Raw genomic sequence first — 17078 nt, 5'->3', positions numbered from 1 at the left:
TCCTGAGGAATCTAAGCAATAAAGGGTAGAGTGGGACCAATCTGCATAGGGCAACATGCAGACTTGACCATATGCTGATGTATGACCACTCGCCACCCACCAACAGATTTTAGTAGGTAGAGGTTGGAGTGGGACTGATCTGCATAGGAACTCTCTCTCCTTCTACATTTTTCATTTGTATCTGTTGTGCTTGTATTATTTCTCTCTATCTTTTTTTATTCGAATGTTTGGTGATGTGATAAAGAAGGCCTAATGGCCTTAAATAATTTTTGTGTCTGTTGTCAATCGTCAAACCGGTGGCCACAACAAACTAACAGGACAACATCCAGTGTAGAAATCAAGGTACCAGGAGTTCCGATACAAAGTGAAAGGAAATGTATTACATTCTTTCTTAAATATAATTCCTAAAAGTATGATGAACAAAAAAGTGTAACAATATTTTATTTCTTTGCTAACAGTTTTGAGGGAATTTAAAATTTTGATTGCAGATTCCATAAAATTTTAAGGCAATATACAGTAAGCTATTTATGTACATGTTTCAGTAGTAATTAAGTCATAAAAACTACGGGTTTCAATTAATTTATTAAAAAAGGAATTGCAAATTTCACTTGTATTTTGTAGTAATGTGGCTGTGGAAAGTTGGCAATGCTGCAGCCAGAGTACTGTACTTCATACAATTACACTCACCCTTCTATAACTCAGTAAAGTGAAGGAGTATGTAATGTTATTTATGCTCTGCAGTATTGTTGCATGTTGTATTTAATTTTCTCGGAAAACTCAAAATCCTCAATTGATTTATTGGTCATATAAAAAACATTTGACAAAATTTGCTCCTAATGATCTGATCTATAACTCACGTGAATTAATGTAATACAGACGTGGACAAATTATTAGACTAAAACGTTTTTCTTGGAAACATAATATAATTCGTCATATCAACTACCAGTATAATTCACAGTCTCTATTGTTGTAAATATGATTGTTTACATCTTCTGGTATATTTTTCCTATGGTTAAGCATATTTTTTCTGGCTATGTTGGTACTACTGGAGTTTTAATTATATACTGCAGAAAGTCTGTTCTCCTATGGCCTGCAAGAAGACTGGACATGAACGAAATGGAAAATCTGTGACCTATACTGAAGAAGAAAGTGAACAAAAAGAGGCTGACAACAAAACATGGACTCATTTAAGCACTGTCTGATATCTGGCTAAATGATGCTGATATTCAAAGAAAGTATCAAACTTTGTTTTCAGCATCCCTGACAAAATCAATGTATTAATAAAGAATGAGGGAATGTTCACAAAATACTAGTAACCTCAAGACTCAATTTTCTGTTCATTATTTCTGTGCAAAATACATTTTTATTCATTATTTCTGCCGATAAATACAGCTTCGTTGCACATATAATTCATTTAGTCTAATAATTTGTCCACATCTGAATATTTCCTTCATAATATCGTATGATAACAATTTGAATATAAAAATACTCACTGTAGTTAACATGACTGAAGTAGCATCAACCACTAATTATTATAAATTTGACCAATAAATACATTTAAAATTAAAAATACAGGGCTCTTGAGTCTCTCCATTTACTCTTACTATTCCCTAAGAGGAAAATTCTAACAATATCCATTTTTTTCACATCCCAAGCATAGTTTTCAGCTTAAGATGCCTACCTGTAAACATCTTGTGTTCAAAATTTCCAATAATAAGTTTAGGTTTCACTGTGAATTCTTTGGCAATATTACAATTTACATTAATGTAATTGAACTTCAACAGATTTGTAAAACTTTTTACCTTCTTTATTCTCTGATGGCATTAACATATTTATCCTTCTAATTATTATTGAGAGAAAGTCATATATAGTTCATAAAATGACAGCTTACCAAGTATTATATAATAAGCACCAACTTGTTCTCAGAAGTTCGAATAATATAAAATCTATCAAAAAATGTATACAAACTTGTTCTATTTAACTCATACTGGTATGTATAAGAAAACTTAATTTCATACCATATATGATGTATTCTATACACTTAACCAAATAACAGTATTCATTAAATAAAATAAATAAACACAGTAAGAATATGACCTATTTCAGAATTATTATCAATGGCGAAGCTCTTCAGAGGCTTTTGAGGCTATGCCTATCCAAAATATTTGAGTTATTATATCTAGTAACAGTGTAAGTTCGTAACAATGATGCATCGTAATACTTGGTTTCACTCTGATCCTCCCATATATTAAATTCACTGCTGGCAGTCATTTCAGCATGTTGAGTTCTGTGTGAGAGGCTTATGTATGTATGTATTTATTCACACTGCAGTGGGTATATACCTGGTGGCAGTGGTAACTAATTACCAGCCTCCTCATAGATACCAGTACTCGGAAGTTTGTGAGAAGGTAGGGGAGGGGAGGGGAGGGGCTATCGATTTGCTACTGCAGCTCTGTAGAAAAGATGGCTAGCCTCAACACGTATATCATTGTTGTTCCTGCAATAACTATGTGCAAAATATATAATTTTTCAGTAGGAAGAAAAAGACTTTACTCATTCTATGGCAGTGGTACATAGGAGATTGTGAATTCTTACATTTTCGAAAGAAAGAAATGTTGTTGTTTTCTAATGCCAGGCGTTTGACAATAAAGTCATTTGACCTCTTGCACTCCAATATTTTTCAAAGATATTATCATGACCAGAAATATAATTACATTTAGGAGATTTTATTATTTGCTTTATCACTATTTAAGTTATTTAATAGAGCAAAAATCTGAAAATCAATAAATATGTTACATATTAGTTATTGCAAGAACAACGATATAATACACCATGCTATATTGGTCTTCTGTGAATGCTGAGTGAATGTTGAGTGTTGGTTTCATCAAAAGTGCATGCGTGTGTGTGTTTTACATACTAATTCTGTGAAAAATTGCTCATACTGAGAGAATACTGAAGTCCTTATTTGTTGGATTAAAAGAGAAACCATTTTCAAGTTGGACGTAGGAAACAAAATGTGTTTACAAAGACAGAGATCGACAACACATTTACAAATTAAAATAGCGAATAGAGGAAAACAAAATAGAAAATTTCAATTCTCATGATATGAGAAATATCCTTGGATAACAGCGTGCTCTGAGACAAATAAGTTTTTCTTCTTCTTCCTACCACGGATTAGGCCATTCAGCCTGTTCTGGCCTCAATTCCATCTTTGTCTAGGTCATCCAAGGTCTCTTCAACTTATAGGTCTATAAGTGAAAATAAGTTTTGGCATCCTATATTTTTATTCATTCTTTCAAGATGGTCGTTCCAGTTATTTCTGTACTAGTTCTATTTTGTCATTTATTGCAAATATGTTTAACTGGTTTCTTACATCTTCATTTGTAATCTTATTAAGTAAGGTTTGTATATCCTAATAATGATCTAAGAAATTTAATTTCTGTTGCTTGAATATGTCCATGGTCTTTTTGTCTCATAATCCAGGTTTCACAACCATATAGCAGAGCTGGACTAGCCATCATTTTATAAAATTGTAAATGTGTATATATATAAGTTGTTTTTACTGTGACTAGTAAATTATATTATACCTGTATTCTGTTTGGGGGTGGAACTGAGTGGTCATCTTCTTATAGGGTGTCACAAAAAAAATATTGATTAATGTACTATAATAAGTACAATAAAATTATCCTATATATTAAAAAAAAAACCGAGAAACATCAGAGTTAAAGAAGACATCTTCTTCAGAATGAAGAGAGTGTTCTCTTGTTAGGTCGTGGAAGATGAACATTTAATTTCTGAAGGAGCCAAGCTTCAAGCCATCAAACACAATAAAATTGTGAAATAAAATAGATCTGTACGAGAGTCACTCCAAAAGTAATGAACAACATTTTTTTTTATTTATTTTTTGTTAAGTCGTTCCCGTGAGTGGCACCATAATGACACTCCTTCAAGATGGCTGCAACGTGCTGTTATCGAGTTCCTCTGTTGTGAGAATGAGACAGTGAGAAACATCCACAAGAGGTTGAAAAAGGTGTATGGAGATGCAACTGTCGATCGCAGTATGTTTAGTCAGTGGGCAAGCAGATCATCTGGTGAAAGAGGGCACGCCAATATTCGAAATACTCCTCGCAGTGGCAGACCCTGCACTGCACGAAGTCCTGACAATGTACAGCACGTTAACAACATGATTGTGACTGACAAACGTGTATTAGTGAAAGAATTATCACACCAAGTTGGAACAGGAGAAGCAAGACGTGTACAGAATATTAAAACAGTTGGGGTTAAAACACGTTTGTGCCAGGTGAGTTCCGAGGATGTTGACAGAACCCCACAAAGAAACTCAAAAAACAGTGTACAGTGAACTTTAGGACCAGTATGAGAATGGTGCAGATAACTTTCTTGCAAGAATTGTGACAGGAGATGAAAAGACCACAGACCAGATCAGAAAACTTGGATGGACAACACTGAAACATCCGCCTTACAGTCCTGATCTGGCACCATACGATTACCATCTCTTTGGTAAACTGAAAGAATCTCTTCATGGAACGAGGTTTGAAGATGAGTCCCTTGTGCATGTTGCTAAGGAGTGGCTCAGACATGTTGGTCCAGACTTTTACTGTACAGATATACAGGCCCTCATTCCAAGGTGTCATAAGGCAGTTGAAAGATACGGGGATTATATGGAAGTGACATTTTGTTCCTAAAGAATGTATCTACATTCTGTGAAAATAGCAAAGCTGTAGGATAAAAATTTAATTTTTAAATAAATGTTGTGCATTACTTTTGGAGTGACCCTAGTAATTAAGAGACTTATCGAAGTTGTTTGCTTCTCAGGTAAGCAAGAGCATTAAGATGAAAGTTCTGACAACAAAGGAAATTATCTTGAATTATTATGGGAACATCTCTCCAGACAAGAACAATTTATATGTGATCATTTGAAGTGCTCTTCCGGCTTTTTAACTACAAATGACTGTACAAATGGAAATGCATTTTGGAGATACTGAAAGATGTGTTGAATTGCTAGATCAAAATATCTTTGTGGGATATAAATTAAATTTTCCTGTGATGAAATTAAACCTTCTGTCCACATACCCATTTTTCAATAAAGAACAATTAGAAAATGAATTAAAGACTATTTATGTAGATGAAGAAAAGCATTTGCTCTCTGTAGACTTCCTGAAATTCATAATTAGCACTGGTCTTTAAGTCATCTATAAAAAGGTAACACGACTTATCTAGTTGGTCTTGGCATTCACCGTTACTACAGTTTCCTCCAAAAGAACTATAAGCACATTGAAAAGGGTTAAAAAATGATTCAATGAAGAATGAAAGATTAAATTCTCTCAGTACAATCGGCACTGAAAAGAAACTGGTTAAACTATTTACAATTGATCAGAGTTTCAAGAAATGGGTAATTGATACTTTTGCAACCAAGAAAAATCGACGCCTGAACCTGCTGTATAAAAATATAAGGTAAGGAGATTTTTTCAGCCTATCCAGTATTACACCTTAATTTCGTCACTGATTATTACTACAGACTAAAAACCAATGACCTGAACACATTTCATCTCCTACACTGGTTAGCTTTGAAAACATTGCAGAAACTGAGTAGCACTCTAACATAAGGCATCTACTGTTTTGTATGTTGGAGGAATTCAAATTTCAAATTCGAGTAATCTCTGCATATGGTTCTATATGGAATTATTATTTCTATTACACACAATAAAACTAAAGATCGTGGTTTCATATGTTTTATTAATTCAAATTCATACAATTACAAATGGCAGTATTTATTTCAAAATAAATAACCTTCAATTATAAGGAATATTTTCAAATCCAAACATCTACTTTTTGTAAGAAAAGATATACAAGTGCTTTCTCATCCTGACAAAGAGTAAACACAGCTTCTTCTTTTCAACACAAACTTCAAGATGGGATTGGAGTTGTCAACTTGATTCTGAGATTGGCGGAAAATAATTCAATTTAAACTTAATTCATCAGTTCAATACTATCATTTCACACAACAGGAAAGAACCTTCTTGTCTTATCTAGAGATCCTCTCATTCAAAGAATAGGATCCAATATCTAACTTTTTTTTATGAAAGAGCTTTCCACTATAAAGTAGAAAAATAGCTTCAATCCTTCTGTTTGATGGAAATATTAGACTGATGAAATATTAAATTTATGGTTTATTTTTTGTAGCTTAATTCCATGTGCGATGCAGAAAAATATACAAAATTAAATAAAAAATTAAATACGATATTCAAACAAATTCATAAACATTCACACTGCTTGTAAAATATTATCAGTTCATTTACAAAACTTCCAGCCAAAAGAGATCACAAAACTGGCCCATATTAAGAATCAAAATGAGGTGTCACGACAATTCGTCCTGGTCAATTTGTCACAACAATTAGTACCAGAAAACAATTCATACCTGCGACGATTGGCACATTTTACAAGTTTGTCCCAGTCAATTGGTTCCATTTTAATTCATACCGGCTGGTTGAGTGGAGCCAGCGAAAATAAAACATTCTATGAACCACAACAATGCATCAAAGAATGCTAAGTTTCTACAGAAACGACAAGACTTTAAACACAACAGTGCATCAAAGAATGCTAAGTTTCTATGAAAATGACAAGACTTAAACTGAATAAAATATTCTAAATTAAAAGTAGGCTATATAAATATATTCTACATTATAAAGTGTATAAATTATGGATCATCCAAGGTTAACGTTATCAGAGAGGGGGAAACGAAAATTGATATATAAAGGGTACTTTTATACGAAGCACAGGGAAAGTGGAAGAAAAATTGAATGGAGATGTGAGAAAAGAGGAGAATGCATATCGTGAATCATACTGTACAGCAAGTGGAACTCATAAAGGCCTTAAAGAGAGTGACCACTCCTACGGACCTCATTGGAGCAGATTCAAGGCTTTAGAAGTGGTGTCATGCATTTAAAAAGCTGCAGTATCTTCCAATGAATCTACTAGTTCTGTAATAAGCAGGTAAGTAGGAGAAACAGACGCGAAACTTGCCTAAAAATTCCGAAAACTGATTCATTAAGGCATACAGTACAAAGAGAAAGGCTTAAACTACAGCCTCCAAATTCCCCAAAAACAGGAAAACAAACTAGGCCTATGCTGAAGCAGACAAAAGAATAACCAGAATTCTTGAAAGATATGATGAATATAAAGATAATGAAGACATACTTGGTTACTTGCGAGTTATTGCTCACAATACAACTGGCAATTTATTTTAAGCTTCTATTGCATTAATTGTTTTCAAATAAATATTTATTACACTTTGACTTCCTTGGTACTTAGTGTTTGGGACAAATGTTGTCATAGTATAAATTGTCTGGGATGAACAGTCTGTACCAAATTTGTCACGGTACAAATTGTGCTTGGTACGAAATGCATGGTATGAATTCCCTGAACAAATTGTCGCATAATCTCAAAATGATCAGAGTTTTAAATATTTTATAAAATGTACTACAAAGTCCAAAAATGTATACTAAGTATATTTCTTTCCAGTGTGTAGTTAACTTCATTTTCAGTGATATTTAAAAATACCAAGTTTATATTCAAAGCATACAACGAAACACTCATAAATTTATGAGCCCTGGCCACATAAACTTGATACTTTTCTCTAACTTTTGAAATGAGAAATAAAAATAGATTAAATTTATTGATACGATGATCATTTTGCATGCAGAACAAAATCTCGAATACCCTTATGGAAAGATGAAGGGCATGTACAGAGATATGTAACAAAGAAATACAAGATTTAGAATATTATGCATAGACTTGAAAATTCTCTCCAAAACAGTTTCAGATTTTAAATACCTTAAGTTAGTTCAAATAAATAGGAATTCTTTACGAAAAATAAACTATAAGAAATGAACAACTAGAAATACATTATCAGTACAGCCGAAGTCAACACTGTCATAATACTGTTCTGAACTGAATATTTTAGTATTCTTTAACAAAACATTTAAGTTGAAGACTGTTTTAAGAATTACAATTAGGAAAATTATTCTCTAATACTTAAGATATAACTGTAAAAGAAAAAAATAATTCTTGCCAACCATACAATATTTCTGCCTAAGACATTATCTAAAATGCCAATATTATAATTCACAAAATACAATAATTCAAATATTTTAGAATTTCTGTAAATATAATAGGTTTACACACTGACGGACTACCACACAAAGAAAAACGAGAGGATGGCTACTTTCAGTAACTTCTCTCACATAAGAAAACAATAAATTCACATGCTGGATGCAGTATGTATGCAATGTTCAGTATATTTCCAATCTTCTTGAGATTTGTAATAAATGTTTAATTAATTATGTAGTATTTTATGAATAATCTAAACGAGTATAGAAAAAAAGTAGAAACATAAAAATAAAGAAAAATAGTAATTAACTTACATTTGAACACAGCATGAACTCACTTGAGGGCAGACAGAAATTGTACAAATGCTGAACACACAAAGAATACTTTTTTTTTTTCTTTCTAAAACAAATTCCCAAAAGAAAAAGCATCAGAAATAATATGTTTTGGTTGGTTTACAGAATTGCATTTTCCAGCATAGTAAATAGGGCTTCCCGGAGCTCTGTTAAAAATAATGTCATGCTTCTGAATAGCATCATCAATGTTTCCATCTACCAGCATTCGTTTATCAGATGCCCAGAAAGGCAATTCCATGTGTTTACATTCCAAGTTTTCAGTTGAAAAACTGTCTGAAGTAATATCACGCTTTGCATTCCATGATGAAGAAGAATTATTTCCCCCAATACTGTTTATCGGTACAAAAACACCAGAGCTTGTGTTTAACATAGGCACTTGTTCCTGTGCCATCGCAACATTTTGTTTCCCCATCCAGGAATATCCATGTAATTTTGCTGCAACATTGTTAGACAAAGCACGATCAACATTTGGCATATATTCTCCAAGAACAAAACTCTGTTTCTCGTTTTCCCATACTCCATTCTCATTCATTCTGTTATTGAATGGTATTGAGTTTTCGTCAGGTTTCACTGGTACAAATCCTACCAAATGCAATCCTTGTTTTTCCATCCACGAAGGTTTGCCTGAATAAGATGGCATAGTTGCCGAACTCGCCAACATGTCAATTCCAGTTCCTCTAATAGGTCTACAAGGTGTCTGCTTGTTGAATCTTCCAGGGTTCCCAGTTTGCAACTGATCAAATGTCAACTCAGACAACGCAGGTCTCTCACAAGATGGTGTCTGAACGTTCTGTGCACATGCACTACCATCAAGATAATCAGAAAACAAAATCTGAGTACGGGCTGCTCCGTTGAGATAAATATTTTCTGTTGGTCTGTACAAACCGTTTGAATAATTCTGCATTCCTTGTGATCCGAGATTGGGATCACAGTTCTCTTCAGATCCAAGAGTATCTTCATGGAAGAAATTTTCTTGCTGGTAAATTTTGGATTTCTTGTCCACATGTGCACCTGTTAATTTACTCTTATAAAGTTTTACTCCAGTATTCTTTCTCGTTAAAGTGCCATTTCTACATCTGACATCGTATGCAACTTCTCTGTTCAAGGCTACACCTGAAAGCTGGTTGAATGTATTGGTTGTAGTCGGAATCTCAGCTGATATGGTTCTGACCAATGAATTGTTGTTAGCTTGTTCTCTGCAGCACAGAATGGACGAATCACCATACAGAGCATTGTCCATTGCTTGTTCCAGACTCCAATTGCTGGAACTGCGTGATGACGAAGTTCCAATACCGCTATCATTGCTGCGACTTACACCCAAACTAGTGCGCTGTGGAACTGAAGCAGATGGTACAGAAATTTCTTCACTCATTCTCAGCAGCTCTTCATGGAAGTCTCGTTCAGTTGGCTGCATTTATTAGCAAACAAATCAATAATCGAAAATTATATAAAGATAAATACAAACTCCACTAACTGTTGGACAAGACAAATATTCAGTAAAGATAATTTTTTGTTATGGCAAGCTAGATTAAAGGACATTATGCCTGGACAGATTTGGACAGAGTGAAATGATTTAAATCATGATTTTAACCACTTGATTTCTATTATATAAATCACTGATTTAAATCAAATTATTTTTACGATAAAAATCAGTTAAATTATGTTTAATATTAATTTCTGAAGTAATAATTTACACATACACCCTATAATGTTAATGACATACGTAATGGGTAAATAATTAAAATCAGTTTGCTTTCTTATAGTTGTATAATGCTTATAGTTCATTATTGTTCAAATTCAAACTGCTGTTTTTTTTCTTTTCAGTTTTTCTGTCATTTTTTAGTTTAACATCTAGTAATAACTAACTATGCTAAGAGAAGTCATTTTATTGAGTGTATTAAGTTCTACTTGTAAAAGGTAGCAAGAACATTGCTGTTAACTTAAAATGAGTAATCCAGACCGAAAACTTGATCCAGTTTGGAGAAAACTAAAATTTTTTTTTAGTTTTTTTTTTTTTTTCACTTCAAATGGAAAAGGTATAAAAGCTAAATGAAAATCGTATGATTTAGAAATGCAGGAATTAACTTAGTTGCTACAATGAAATTACATATTCAAAAATGTAACAGCAAAAAAGATAAATAAAGAAAAAATTAGAATAGGCCTACTCCAATATCTGACAATGAAAATCAAAATTTAGAGATAGGTGCAGTAGTTGTACCTTCAGTATCAAAACAAAAGAGATCATTAGTTACGGATCACCTATCCACTGAGCGAAAGCGAAGTCAGTTTAGTCCCTTTGTCATCTGAACAAGTGAATAAACAGAACGAGGACTCAAACAAATTGCAAAGTTCTGTTATGCTACAAACAGTTCCTTCTATTGTATTCAGCTGTAAAACAGAAGAACTGGTTCAAAAATATGTTGTAACATATCATATCCCAATTCAAATTATTGTTAAAAAACAGCATGTAGATTGATTCTTCATTATTCATCCTACGTACTTCATAAACAATGAAGCACACGCCAACCTGAGAAAAATTTCAAATGATTTATATAAGCAAAAATTTAATTTAAAAAAATCAGATTTAAATTTTTAAAAAAATCATTTTTTTTAAATACAAATCATGATTTTTTTTACACCCTGGATTTGGATAAGTTTCTCTATTATCAAAGTATATATCAAAGCTGACCTAATGGGGACAGCTAGGGGTTATTTGAAGAGAAGAATTCTTTAAGGATACAAGACAAAAAAACTTCATTAACTTCCAATATCATACACATAACTAAGTCAATGTGGCTCTTCTTAACTTCTCTTGGCTTAACTAACAACCATTTGCAATTTTTTCACCTCGTTAACTGGTGTCATCATGCAAAGAAGACAGTGGATCAGAGATTTTAGATCAACACGTTTCCATTCTATTTCTACAAGATGCTGCCACAATAATTCTTAAGATAACAATAGTTGCCTTCTAACTTTACAACTTCAAATGATAGAATTTTTCTGCCTAAAAGTTCAGTGTCTAAAAATAACTATTGAAGGTCCACAGTCAAGCACAAAACCGAGATCACTGAGGGGAGACCATACAAAAACATAATTTAAGTAATGTTTCCTAGAGGACTATTTTAAGGGGTTAAGTACAGCTTACAGCAGTAAAATTTTTGGAAATATTCATCATTTCTTTCCTTCATTACTGTATCTTGTACAATAATAAAAATTGGTATGTGTAAAACACTGTCCTTCTGCTATAAGAAAAAAAAATATATATATATATATATATATATATATATTTTTTTTAATTCAAAATATTGGCAGTTTACTGCACAGTGATGAAGCGTTTCCCTCATAACTCATAAACTTGTTAACTTTTTCATGTTCTCTGCCTTATATTTTATTGCTGAAACTCATGTTTACAATATCATACTCTTTCAACTACATTACTTAATAATTTTTTTTTTATTTTGTGTTAAAAGAAAATACTGATATTTGACCATTTTCTTTCAATTAATTTATTTTTTATCAGACAATCTATCAAAGGTCTCATGACCTTGCATTGTATTGTAGATATGACATGCATAAATACACACAAAAAATTTCATCACAGAATGTTGGATAGTTTTTTAGTTGTGTGGGAAACGCTTCATCACTGCACACTGAACTGAATTTAAAAAAAAAGTGTAAATACTTTTTTTAAATCGTAAAAATATTTTTTTTTTATATAGCAGGACAGTGTTTTACACGTACCAATTTTCATTACTGTACAAGATATAGTAATGGAGGAAAAAAATGTTGAATATTTCCAAAAATTTTACTGCTGTAAGCTATACCTAACCCCTTTAAGTGATCAAGCCCAGCATAACTTCAAGAACAATTCAAGATCAAATTTTCCAATGCAAAAGGCGAGTGCACAAACATCCCATTTTGAAAACATTATCATCTTCATGGTGGATTCAAAGATCCGTTTCGCTCACATAGGAATAAAGTCATCTGCTCATCTTCTAGTGAGCATCCTACATCTCAGTGTCCAGAAGGTCTATAGTCTTTAATTTGTCGCGTTATAGATAAACCATAACTGCTATAACCTTCTATACTTGGTCAATGAAAGTACAACAAAATGCTCTCATAACTTTGCGCAACTGTACAGCATTACCAAAATTTTATTTATTTGTGTGGGAGTATACGAAAAATGATTCTGACGGATGTCAATTTCTTAGCAACACAATTACAATACAATGCTAACAATGCTCGAATCTTCGTGCAATTGTATATTATTACCATGGTTTCTCTATGCTGTAGTAAGTGTATTCTGAAAGTGTACAGATAGTGTGGGCAAATTAAATATGGATATTTTGACAAAATTGAACATCAGTGGACATTTTGCAGTGGTAATTTATTTATGCAGACTTTTTATGCCTTATGTGGACTTTTATCTTGGATTTTTTTTACAATTTTACTTCAACCTGAAAGGTCAAAAATGGCTTCAAGCTTCAAGTCACCTACATATCAGGAAACAAACTGTAAGTATATTTTATTTTTAATTCGAGTTTACAACCATTAAGATCTTAAAGATTGAAAGTGGACGATTTAAAATATCGCTATATAGAATATAAAAATGTATTTTTGTTCTCTGTTCTGCGAGGAATGTGAAAACAGGTGCGACAACACAGTACACATTTAGTTTACCGTATGCACATGAACTAGAACCTAGCTATTACTGGGTCATCCAATTATCTTCTGACCAGAGTTGCAGCAGAAACTGCCTCAGCCGATAAGGCAATGCCTACGGCCCCCGATGGAGAAGGGGGTAGGAGGGGTTGACTGGTTTTGACCTGACTCTCACATGACACGTACTGTTTGAACGGTGCAACCAACTATACGTGTACAGTCTGCTAAGAATAAATAACAAATAATAGGCCTAATTATTTCATTCCACATTGGGTGTTTATTTATGATTCATATGTCCATACAGAAACAGCTCTCTGTCAGGTGATAATATTGCCAGGTGATCGAGTTTCAAGTCGTGATATGATTCATAAATTAGTTAATAAATTTTAGGAAATGGAAAGTGTTCAAGATAAAAGGCGAAGAAGGCAACATACAGTGCTCACAGAAAAAACTCTTGATGACATTGGACAATGCCTAGAAAATTAACCCTAACAAATGTCCTAAACAGATGCCAGAAATGTGGATAATGGAGGCAGACAATTCCAGCATCTTTCTTGTGTGACATGGGTGAGTATAAGTTCTCGCCAAGCTTAGACGACCTCACTCACATGACTCTGCTAACTCGTGCCTTACCCAAAACATAATAAATCATAGGGTGCGTGTCTGTTAGTTATGCAACTTTGTCACTTTTTTTTAGTCAACTGTCTGAAGACGGGTCTTACCCTCACAAGTGGTACCAAAAAGCACCACTTATGAGGCAACTAGGCCAGGAGATAATGGGGCAGGATGGCCAGTTCCTTTTCCCCTCCATTGCATACATCGCCAATTAGCTACATGTTACACTAGTCAGACTTCAGATGCATACAAACAATATTGTTCTTCCTCTGACACATATCGTCAAGTGTGATAATAGAGGTACATATCAGCTAGAACCTCAATCAGAGCATAGTTGTCACATTATGACTCTGAATTAGCCCAGTCGCTGGGCTGAGGCAAATACGATTTTTTTTTTTTTTACAGAGAAGTTAATAGTTGTCTCTTGCAAGAAGACTCTTATCAGCCCATTACATCATTCTTGCAATACCTCTGAGGTATCACGAACCTATCGTTGGACAGTACACCTAAACATTTGCGGCAAGATAAGTTGACCTCTCTACTAGGGCTGAGGCCGTCTATGTTTGGCAATGCTGTTATAAGCAATTCAATCATTAGACGCAGTCAGCTGCATAACATAAACATTGAGAGCATGTTGACGTGACTTCTTTCCTCTGAGCTGGGGTCGTCTAAGTTTGGCGAGTAGGTACATAACTTATAAAGTGCATTAGAATTTATTGGATAGTATTCTAGCATAACAAGTAACTGCTGAACACAGTGAGGGAAGTGAGACAGTATGTGCCAGTATAGAATACTGCCAATGGTTTCTATGACTAGAAAAGATACCGTTAGTGAAAAATGACATACCGTCACTGAAAGAAAGTGATTCGTAAAAATTGTTTATACATTTCTTCACAGCAAAGAGTACTATCTGTTTGCTTCGTAAATCTAAACCATAGTCTTCTGGAACTGAACTAAACATATATTGAGCAACGAGTTAGATTCTAACTCGTTGGTATTTAGGCACATTTATTTGATAAATCAACCCCTGGAATGCTTACAAGTGTAGTATTTCAAGTACAGAAGGCTGCGATGTGTAGCTTGTAGTGGCCATTGTTGCCAATTTAGTGACTATGTCATTTTTGTTGTTGTTGCACTTTTTATTAATGATTAAGTAAGGCACTTTGAAGCTTTAACATGTGTAGCTTGTAGTGCCCATTGCTGCCAATTTAGTGACTATTCATTTTTGTTGTTGTTGTTGCACTTTTTATTAATGATTAAGTATAGCACTTTGAAGCTTTAACATGTGTAGCTTGTAGTGCCCATTGTTGCCAATTTAGTGACTATGTCATTTTTGTTGTTGTTGCACTTTTTATTAATGATTAAGTAAAGCACTTTGAAGCTTTAACATGTGTAGCTTGTAGTGGCCATTGTTGCCAATTTAGTGACTATTCATTTTTGTTGTTGTTGCATTTTTTATTAATGATTAAGTAAGGTACTTTGAAGCTTTAACATTATTTTAAACGATAAGACTCAATGAACATTGCAAAATAATCTAGTAAATAACTGAAATTATTTTATTAAGAAATTTTATATGTTGTGTAAGCTCCAAAGACTCACGTTACGGACTGCACGAAACAATTTATTGTATACATCATATAGGCCTATGTGTATGTTTTAAGGGAGAGGGTATGCCTTTTTTAAATTGAGGTATGCCAGGCGAAAATCTTGGGGTAGCATACAGTCTCTGGTTTTTTCCCCACTTCTCTCACTGGCTGAACAACAGAGTTATGTATTGCCCGGCTGAAGTGAAGCAATAGCTTACCACCGGCGCAATCCCTGTTGCAGCTCTGGTCAGACAGTACTTGGATGATCCAGTAGTTGCCATGGTTCCCAAGATAAGCATCAGCATGAAATCCTCTTGGATTGTCTATTCATGTGAGGTTATTATAATACATGTTTCTTGTAACATCATAACCAATACTGTTCAAGATTTATACAAAGACAATCTTGTAGGATATGTCAAAGTCAATCGCGAAAGTGGAAAGTGAATTGCAAAATGTGTCCTAAGCAGAGAAGATAAGACTAATGTGTTTTTGTACACTGAAAAAAAAAAAAAAAAAAAAACCAAACAAGAGATTTCTTTATGTGAGACCTTGCAGAAAAAAAAACAGATATTAAATATTTGACAAATAAGCAACTGGCAGGAACTTAAGTTACACTCCTTACAAATAAAATAAATGTTGGTGGAGTAACATAATATGCTGTGACATCATATCAACAAAATGGTGTTTTTGAGTCAAGTGACTTTTTATTTTATTGCATGATATTTACAGGTAGACCTATACTTAAGTCCCAGCAAACATTCTTGTTGATAGCCAATCAGCTATAGTCTCCACACCCCTGTTATAGCCTCAGCTTGCACCCACGAACTCATAACACTTTGTCAGAAAAACTTCTGTAGTATGGTATATGAATAGCATTCGCTACTCATCCTACTCACAGTAGCTGCTGGAAGTGCTGCCCATATTGTGTGATACATAATGCACATCACAACATTCACAAAACCTGTTTCATTAAATCTATTCAATGAATCTAATACTGTTTTCCTACACAGAACTTGGCGGCCAGGCAAATATGTCTAAACATTTCCCTTGTTCTGCTACACTATTTCTATTTCCATATGTATGTTTTCAAAATGTGTAGGCTATATGTTCACACACTGAATAGTATGTAACTATTGCAAAACACAACACAACGTAATAAATTGCACTTATTCTTAGCTGAGTCACTATGAACATTTTCTGCCATCTGTCAAAGACAGACTATAGACTGACACAACTAATTTCGGGGGACAGAAATTCATCAACCATGCAGTTTTAAGTGGTAATCTGTATCTCTTTTTTCCTCATTACCTCTCTCTTGGTACATATACAAGAGATGATACCTGAAGGATAACATAAACACCAGACAAGAATGAAGAAATAAGCTAAGCAGCCATAGGGGAAATGAACTCGTGAGAATAATGGAATCAGCATCTATAGTGGTTAGTCATGAAACAGAGATGTCCAATTTTGAAAATGTACATACTTATGGAAAAAGAAATTGTGTGGCATAAAAAGGAAAAACTTCAGACATAAGTTAAATTTCTTCCAACAAATCTCTCCATCATCATTTCATATTATCACAGGTGTAGTGTAGACAAGCCTTCCTATGGCACACCCTGGACAATGACTGTTTGTAAACTGTCTACACAACTGGCTTCATCTGGGTGAATGATAGTAAAATACTCGTCATTAGTATAAAAAAAATTAATGAGCAGGATTAATGAAACCGATTCTG

At 33.6% G+C, this 17078-nt stretch overlaps 1 protein-coding gene across 2 annotated transcripts in view; it reads right to left on the bottom strand.

Annotated features, from left to right (window-relative positions):
- Window positions 1-17078, bottom strand: part of LOC138701714 (adenylosuccinate lyase-like) — a 273595-nt gene that overhangs the window by 233408 nt on the left and 23109 nt on the right. The window contains exon 3 of one of the 2 annotated variants that reach the window (XM_069828913.1): window positions 5743-9888. The exons of the other annotated variant lie outside the window; for it this stretch is intronic. Within the exon in view, the coding sequence (XP_069685014.1) occupies window positions 8527-9888 (1362 nt within the window). The 3' untranslated portion in view covers window positions 5743-8526. Of the gene's footprint in view, window positions 1-5742; window positions 9889-17078 lie in introns of those variants that run through there. 2 annotated transcript variants of the gene reach the window in all.

This window comes from Periplaneta americana, chromosome 6, assembly GCF_040183065.1.
Source record: "Periplaneta americana isolate PAMFEO1 chromosome 6, P.americana_PAMFEO1_priV1, whole genome shotgun sequence".
Lineage (NCBI taxonomy): Eukaryota > Metazoa > Arthropoda > Insecta > Blattodea > Blattidae > Periplaneta > Periplaneta americana.
Note: the sequence above shows the minus strand (reverse complement) of the source record. Positions and strands in the feature narration are given on the sequence as shown.